Below are 9439 nucleotides of genomic sequence, written 5' to 3' on the forward strand. Positions count from 1 at the left end.
AAAAAAAAAAAAAAAAAAAAGCATTCTTCCCTAACTTGGTTGCTTTTTAAAAGGAATTAAATTCTTGGATGATAAATGCTTAAAAGAAAATGGAAAATCTACGAGCAGAAACGTAAGCCTTGGAGTACTGTAGGGCTTAATATCCTGTAGAGAGACAGATGGGTCATTGCTAGATAACCTGTTTATCTGACTGAACAGGGCTTTCGCTAAAGTATATTAGGGAAGGTCAACATAAAATATCAAAGATGGGATGCCTTTTTCTGCTCTCTTTGTCCTCTAGCTAAGATACTGAACAAAAGCACTTATGATTCAGAATTTTCTAGAAGCAATGTCAAAGACTGTCAGTAAGAAACCATTTCCACAGCATACATTTCTCTCTTATCCTCCTCCAATTTTCCACTTTCATTCAATACGTTATTTTTATTCTTGCTTTAGCATATAAATAACAGAAGACTACAATGGGGGCATTCACTAATATCTATTTTGTTTCTCCTGTGAAGTAGGTGGAGGGAGGGAACAAAGCAGGACTGGATCAGACCCAAAGTTTTTTTATAGTAATACCATATGCAAGCTCCAATAAGATTTATACATAATGTTTGGAATTATAAAGATAGTCCTCGACTTACAAAAATTGGGACCAAAATTTCCATGAAGTGATGAGGTCATAATGTGTGACATCAAGTGACTACATCGCTTATGTGGCAATCCCAGAATTCCCAGTCACCACTGCAGCTCTGGACACGTGAGTCATTAAGCAGGAAGCAAAGAGGCTACCAGGTAAGGAGGGAGGGAGTGTGCAGGCCATGCATGAGTTTGGGGTAGAGGTGGGACAGGCAATGCAGTGCGAGCTCAGGAGGCCAGCAAAAAAGCATGCGGGATAAGTGCATTTATGCAAGTGAGAGAGGCTGGGGAAAGAATACAGTGTGGCTTTTCTTAGAAGCCCCTGAACCACAGGGCAGTGTGAAGATGCAGCCACCTCTGGAAGCTTTGGCTGCTCCGATCCAGCCCAGCACAAACCCACTACAATCTGGGAAACCCCAGTGGTGCAAAGCTTAGTGCAACAGGCTGCTCACAGGACTTTTTGATCCACCACATCTCTCCGGCTCAAGAAGCTCCTGAGCTGCAGCACAGTGCAAAGCCAAGTCCAGCAGTGTAATGCACTTTTAGCACTCCATGGTCCTAGGGTTACAAGACGCCTCTGAGTTGTAACACAGCATGAAGCTGCAGCTGCCCCAGCCCAATCCCAGATGCCCTTGCCTCTGCACTCTGAGGTTCCTGCCACCCTGTGCTCCAACATACCACCCGGCTTATGGACCTCTTGTTCCCACTGCTGACAAGATGTGCCCAGGCTGGTCCTTTGCAAGGCAGCTGCTGGACACAGAGGCCATCTTCTCCAGGTCTTATAAGGAAACCACCATTTGTAATCTATGGAAGAAAGTCTCATGCAGCCAGAAGCTGCCTTGCAAAGAAACAGGTCAGACAAACTTAGTCAGCATTGGGGGGGGGGGATAGAAAAGGTCAGCTAGGACAACAGGGACCATAGAGTGCAGGGTGTCAAAAGGGCCTAGATGAGGGGGGAAAGAGGCGGTTGGAGAAGCTGAAACAAACCGGTGCCCTTAAGTGTGGGAGGGCTGACAAGTGCCTGAATTCTGATCACATGACCTTGAGGACACTGCAATGGCCATAACTTTGGGGACCAATTGTAAGTCCTTACGTTCAGTACCACCATAACTAAGGGTCATAAGTTGAGGATTACCTATATTCTTTAATAAAGTACAGTAGCCTGTTTAATCCAGGTGAAGAATTTAGTTCCAAGTTTGAAATTAATACGAGCATAATACATTCATTTCAAACTAGATTAAATTTTAATAACATGTTTACTATAACTGAAGTTATAATGAAGAGGTGAGACTTGTCAATAACTAATCCAAAATCAATTTTTTGCCATGGACCCACATTTTTTTTTCTCTTACCGCTTATTTCCAACTCTGCCCAGTGTGATTTTTTCCCATTGGCTGCTTCCTCTGAGGACATAATTGTGTACATCCTCCGTGGATCAGGTGGATCGTACTTTTCTTTGGGCATTCCTGAAAAAAAATTGCATAGTGCTGAATCCAAACTGTTTATACAAAAACAAACCTTGTGAGAAGTATTTCAGAAGCATGTGGCTTATGTCAGGGTCATTCCATGTTTTCACTAAGGCAATGATCACTATTATTTTCAGTCAGGAAAAGTGATGCTCAGTCATCAGTCATAACAATGTACAGATAACAGCTAATGTTCCATAAAAATCAGTTACAAAAGTTACATTCAACATCAGACCTACTAATTTAATAATTTGGCATATATTTCCCTGTACAATACATTCCAAATTTCCCCAGCCCTTTGACAGTTTCCTTGTTTCTGAAAGCTACAAAAAAGGGAATCGTCACATATCAAATTCATATCATAACAATTTCTAGTGTATGATGACAAATCGTACACTGGTCTTTTAAAATTTTAGGCTTTAAAAGACCTACGAAGTAAAGCAATGAAGATCAGCTCGACAAGAATAAGTTAAAAATCATGTAAGACCCATGCAAGAACCCCATAGATATCTGTGTGTATATAATATTTTACATTGGCTTGTGCTATTTAATGCTATTGTTTTCATTAGTTCACATTTCAAATGTTTTCATTTTGCTTTGTCTTATTTTTTTAATTTGTCAAAATGTGGGTTTGGGGTGAATTTAACAATAGCAAACAATCTTATTTAGTTTCATAAATATATTCCTACTAATAATCTAAACACGTGGTAACGAACAGAATATTTCTGTAAATTGTTTGTAAGAAACTTTCATAGACTAAATTTCCAACAGTAAAACCAGCCATAGAGAGTCAAGTGGATGAAGAGCTCTGAGCTTTGCATTTTATAAACCAAACTAAAAAAAAAATGCTAAGGTTTATAATTTCCAAATCACCATTTTATGTTCTTCTTAAATGGAAAAAATTAAGATATTTTCTTAGATGTCTTAGACAACTTCTAAGAAAAACAGATTCAGGCTGTTCTTTCCAAGTCTACACAGGAAGAAAATATATGCTATATTATGTCTTTCAAGTCACACACAAACATTTCTGTATTTCAAAGTACCTACTAGATTTAGTGGCCACTTTGAAGCTGATCTCATGAATTCTAAAAGAATCTGTTTCTATGGAAGAACACCACCTATGTAACTAAAAATGTTTTTAAACATACCTTTATAAATCAATGACAATAAGTCTTTTTAACAAGGCTACATGGCTGAGAGCATTCAGTTTAGAGGGAAAATGAAACACTCTCATATATTACATAAGTGCTAAAAGAATTCAAGGTAGGGGCTGACAGCCTACTCTGCTCTTAAATTCTTTAGCACTATGAAAGCACAGCAAGGAAAGATTTCAGAAAGCCCAGAATGAAAGACAAAAGTTCTGATCTAGAGGAGTCAAAATTATTGGCAAAATAAATGATATCAGTTATATCTAGTACTGGTCGTGTAGCTCTATTTCTTTTGTTAATTAATGCATTCTGCTTCAGAGTTAATGCTAATATTAAATTGCTCCATTTCATTTCCTTAATCCTGCTAGTTTTAATGTCATTCTTAACATAGGCCTGCTGTGACCCATCAAACAGAACAGAGACTCACAGTCATATCCTGTGCCTCATCAGGGGCTTGCTAAGCCTATTACCTTTGGCTGCCTGGGATTGCTGACACTACCAGGCTTTAATATTTGACTGGTGATTGGGACTGGGTTTGATGAATTACATATTATGAAGAATTTCTGTCCTATAGATAATTAATGATAGTTTGTTCCTTCATTTTGGTAAGAAAGAAATTGTTCCAAAATTCAAATGCATACTGAAGGTTATCAAAACCCCAAGATAATGTATTGATTCATTTCTGTAATTTGCAATACTTCTTACATTTTGTGATTCACAGAGTTGATTTGCTCTACTGGTTAAGGCACCGACCGGGCTAAAAAACCAGGAGACTGTTGAGTTCTAGGCAAGAAAGCTGCCTGGTGATTTTGGACCAGTCATTATCGCCCAGCCCATAATATCAGACTCAGGCGACAAACTGATTGGTCAATTCTAGTTGCAACCAATGAATCAACAGTTAGTTGATCTGAAAAAAGTGGTCTCTGTATTTGTGGGGAAAAACTAGGAAGAAAAATAAATTTTGTGATTCTACACTTTCCGTATTTGTATTTTTCCCCCTTTCTTCCAACTGTGCTGTCAACTCGTTCTGAATGTTCTACAGCTCAAACTGTGAAAATATACTTCTGAAAATGGGAATTTCCTTTCACTGCTTGCAGAATAAAACAGTTTGTCCTCTTTTATTCCTATTTTACAACTGCCTCAACAAATAAAGCTGAAGGGTTGCAGCAGAATGGCTGAAGGTCTCCTTAGTTAAAAGTCTCCTGCATTATGTACCGTAAATTAGAAAAAAAACTTCTGACGTGCTCATATTATTACTGCAATATATAAATAGCAAACAGAAAGTTTTCTTCAGTTTAAATTTTGCAGTACTGTGTTCTGTTGTTCGAAACAATCTACCTGTAGCCTTTGAATCTTAGGAGTTGAAAATAAATCTATAAATATAAATTTATAAATTTAGTTACACAGATGATAAAGAAGAGAGGGAGGGAGAGAGAATGAATGAATTAGCTTTCCAGGTACACTTTGCTGGCTTACTTTTTCTGAAGCAGCATAAAAAAACTATCCAAGAATGCTAATAAATAAAGCTTCTCTAACTAAATGGAGTATAGATAAAAAGCTACAAATCATAACTTGATATTATCCCGCATATGATTGATAAATATGTGGTTTACTTTTCAGTCTATCATCAGGAAAATTTAAATCCATATGACATGGATTTAAATTACCAAACTGTGCTTTCAATGAAAGTGCCAAATGTGACAGCATATTAAGCAATTTACTTCATAGCCAAAATTTATAACATAAATTGCCATTTGCAAGTCATTTATTTCAAACAATTCTATACCACTAACCGTTAACGTAACTCTGAAGAAATAAACATATAATATTTAATAGTTTATATCTTGGAATCTCTGAGGTTGGGAACGTAAAACCTCATCATCTAATGTCACTGTAGAGCCAGGAAGTAATAAGCAAAGGGGTGATTGAAAATGTCAGTATGAAATTTTACTGACAATATGACATTCCCTTTACCAACTGGCAGAGAATATTTTTCTACTCTCTTACTTTGGGATGTCTGTTATATGCCTTATAATTTCTTTCCTAAGCTATATATTTATTGTCATTATTTATGTTAATTTAGTAATTCAACAGAATTTCACATGTGAAATAGTTTATATATATAGTATTAATATAGTATATATTTTAATAACAATAGCAGTTTGCTTTCCTGAAGAGATTTTAGATGAGGGTTTCCTTCTAAAAGGCTCAGATAATTTTTAAAAATTAGTCAAGTCGAAAATCCATCCTAATATATTCAATGACCTTATTTACAGCAGTTATATAAAATGTTGCTGCATAAATCAAAATTTATTCTCTAGGGTATTCTCAACTTCTTTTTCAGATATCAAGTCGGTGAGGAATGCAGTTATCCTTACATTTTAGATGCCTACATTCTCAGATGCAAATTGATCTAATCTGGGTCAATCTAAATTGTGGAACAAATATAAATCTCAGCACAGATGGGTAAAAAAGGAAAAGGCTTTTTTGTTCTGGTGGGTGTAACTTGTATCCATCAGTAAAACAAGTGACAGAATAAAAATTAAATTCTTGCATTCATCAATTTATGACCGACCCCCAATCCCATTTTTCAGCTAACTGGCTAAACCTGATATATATTCTGACAAGTCCAATAAAATATTTCTTTTTTAAAAAATGCCTAAGTGCAAATGAAGATAAAGCTCTGTACTTTTAATTAGATTAAAATATAATAGCAATTATTCTGGTGTTAAATTTAATTGTCTGTACACAGGAAAAGCTATAGATTAGTTGTTTGCCTTTTCCAGTTAACCTTCTTTAAAAAAAGGAGGAAGGGAAGGAAGAAGAAAGTGTTATAGCTCTCATAATCATTCCCTACCATCCACACCACACTGAATGACAACACAATTCACATGGATCCTGAAAACTACTGAAATGGGGAAAATCTCAGATAGAAATTTTGTATGCTCTCCTTGTACACTAGAATTTTACTTTTATAACTCTGTTTCATATTCCATTTTCTCAGGCATATAAAGGAATAGATAAATCAACAAGATCATAATAAAACAAATCCTGAACTTTGTAAAAAAATATATATACCTGTGTCAACAGATTAAAAATCTATAAATCAGTTCAAATATCCCTAAATGAAAGAGGAAAGAATTCCCCCCCCCAATCTCTTTTTCTGTAGCCCCTGAGTTTCTATGAATTTGCTCCAGAGCATTTCAACACCCTTTGGAAAAATTTCAGAGATAGAGGAAAGGGTCATAAACAAAAAGGAGAAATTGCAAATGCGAACTCATGGAAGCCTCCACAAAATCAAAAGCTTTCTGTAAATGGATTTATAGGTAGTCGACTTACGACCATAATTTGGCCCAAAATTTCTGTTGTTAAGTGAGACATTTGTTAAGTGAATTTTGCCCTATTTTAAGACTTTTCTTGCCAGTTGTTAAGCGACTCACTGCAGTTGTTAAGTTAGTAAGTTGTTGTTGTTAAGAAAATCTGGCTTCCCCATTGATTTTGCTTGTCAAAAGGTCGCAAAAGATGATTACATGATCTTGGGATACAGCAAGGCTCATAAGTATGAACCAGTTGCCAAGCATCTGAATTTTGATTACATGATCATGGGAATGCTACAAAGGTCATAAGTGTGAAAAATGGTCAGGTCACTTTTTTCAGTGATGTTGTAACTTTGAACCATCACTAAATGAACTGTTGTAAGTCGAGGACTACCTGCAGTTGATAAAATAAATGTAAAATGGTGGGCAAACTATAAAAATATAGCTATATCTATTTTAAGCTCAGAAAAGCAAATGTATTGTACTTCTAGCATCTTGTACCCACCCAATATATGATCAATGCTATCAACTTCAAGAAACCACTAGAATGAGAACAGAAGATAGAGACTATAACCTGCCCTGGGAGGCTTCACAGCAAGGATTACAGGCCATTCTCCTATGCTTATGATTCACTGGATTAGGGTTAACAAATGAGGCTTGAGTGGTCTGAGGCTCAACAACAAAAGATTGTCCATGCCCCCCAAAATAAAAACACATAGGTCTAGATCAGTGGTGGTGAACCTATGGCATGCATGCCAGAGGTGGCACTCAGAGCCCTCTCTGTTGGCACATGTGCCGCCACCAGCAGTAGGTGCATCAGGTCACCACTGCCGCCCGGAGCAGGAGCCCTGCCCAGCACAAAGGAGGCAAAGTGGCTGACTAGCAGGCTCGAGTAGAGGTGGTAGAGTAGAGGTCACCAACCATTGTTGATTGGTGGACTGGAAGAAAAGAGAGGGGGAAGCATTTTACATGCGTGCACAAGGCCGCGAGCACGCATGTGCTGCAAATGGGGCAGGGCTAGTGCCTGCGGGATACTCACTAGCCCTGCCCCGTTCTTGCATGGTACAGCGCCTTGTATCTGCACCCCATGGCACGGCTGTTTTTGCGCCTTGCAGCACGGTGGCCCATTTTTGTGCCCCCGGGTTTTGCGTGCCAGAGGCAGCATTCAGAGGCGCCTCCCTGCCCCCCATGAAGGCACCACAATGCTGATGTGGCCCTGGCACTTTGCGATAAATAAGTGGGTTTTGGGTTGTGGTTTGGGCACTCGGTCTCTAAGAGGTTCGCCATCACTGGGCTAGATTGAAAAGTTGTCTCTTAAGTACCTAGCATTTATGCAATTATTAGATTCTGTTTTAAATTTAATAAATATGAAGACAGGTTTATCTAAATTGGGTGCAAAATACCGCATAATATAGAAGCAGTAAAAATAGCTGCAACAAATTCCTTTTTACAAGATTTTAATTTTTAAGGCAAAAAAATCAAAACAGAGACCATTTAGATTTCATTAGCTAAAATGTGGTCAGAGTAGCTGATATTTCTTTAATTAGTCTATGTTTGAATAGCCCACTATATAATTTGATACATAGTGAAATCAGGTGGCATGATTTGGATTCAGATTTTATCAATTTGCATGTTTACTGCTGTAATATTTCACTAACATTGACTGGTTAGGCAATGTGATTTGTTGTTTCAAAAAACAAAAAGCAATTTTGATTAAATCCAAGACTCCATGTCTCTCTATGTAATTTCTTCACAACTCTCTTACTTTCCATCCTAACAGGAAGCAAAACAGACTGATTAGTTCACTTGTAGGACTTCCTGTACTTTGTAGTTTCTGTTGCAGGTCTGACTTTGGAGTACTGAACAACATTAGCTATCTATATATTTATGTATTTCTTTAACTGTATCATCTAGGGGAAAAAATCATGAAGCTATGCATTCCAGACATTAAATCTGGCTTTTAAAATCTATAGGTTATTAAAGAATGATAGACATTTGTGGATTATCTGTTTCAAGACATAAACAAATTCCCTTTTTCATTTCATTTCAGACTTTACAAATCATGTATCCGTAAACATGATTAAACAGCCATATCAATGTGGTCAAATAAGTTTTTTGTATTTTTCATTTTCTGCCTAATTTTAATCTAATTTTTCTTCCTTTATTCAATTTTGTAACTTACTAAATGATTCCACATCATCACAATTTCTAGATATGTTCTACTAACAAGATTCATCCATATACTCAGGTGAAGTTTTTTTTAACATGATTCCACATTTCTGATCTACAAAATATACAGGAAAGTTTACATAATGTGGTTAAATCCCTTCAAGAATTGAGATACCTGAAAACTCAAGTACTTGAATCTTTAATTGTGTTTTAGATTTACTTATTTACATGTTTGTACTATTTATTCAGTTGTTTGTATATTCTAACAATCACCAATTCATGGTAGATCTAAATTAGATGGAAGAAATACTAGAAATTTTCACTATAAAGTTAAAAGAAGTATTATTAATGACCTTGTTTCATGAATTCAGTCAATTTAATTAGGCCTCAGCCATAATCAGATATTCAATAAGCAATGAGGTGAGTTTAACTCTTATTTTATCTTATTTTGTATACACAAACTAAAATGGATGAGAAAATTGAAAAATAACAGAAAAAAAAACACAAAAAAACAATTATATTAGCTTTTGGAAATTCACTAGCCAGGATTACCCCAAAAACAAATCATAGTTAAATTGCAATGTACAGTATCAGAAGCATAAGGAAGATTAATAGATACCAGGATACATGTAATTCAATGCAATAATAATAATAATAATAATAATAATAATAATAATAATAATAATAATAATAATAATAATAATAATAATAATAATAA

At 36.1% G+C, this 9439-nt stretch overlaps 1 protein-coding gene across 1 annotated transcript in view; it reads right to left on the reverse strand.

Moving 5' to 3' along the window:
* CNOT6 (CCR4-NOT transcription complex subunit 6) overlaps positions 1-9439 on the reverse strand; it is a 52965-nt gene that overhangs the window by 30417 nt on the left and 13109 nt on the right. Inside the window, exon 2 of the mRNA XM_015814122.1 lies at positions 1974-2087. Coding sequence (XP_015669608.1) covers positions 1974-2085 — 112 coding nt within the window. The 5' untranslated portion in view covers positions 2086-2087. The remainder of the gene's footprint in view (positions 1-1973; positions 2088-9439) is intronic.

Source organism: Protobothrops mucrosquamatus, unplaced genomic scaffold, assembly GCF_001527695.2.
Source record: "Protobothrops mucrosquamatus isolate PMUCROS unplaced genomic scaffold, P.Mucros_1.0 scaffold222, whole genome shotgun sequence".
NCBI classification, from domain to species: Eukaryota; Metazoa; Chordata; class Lepidosauria; order Squamata; family Viperidae; genus Protobothrops; species Protobothrops mucrosquamatus.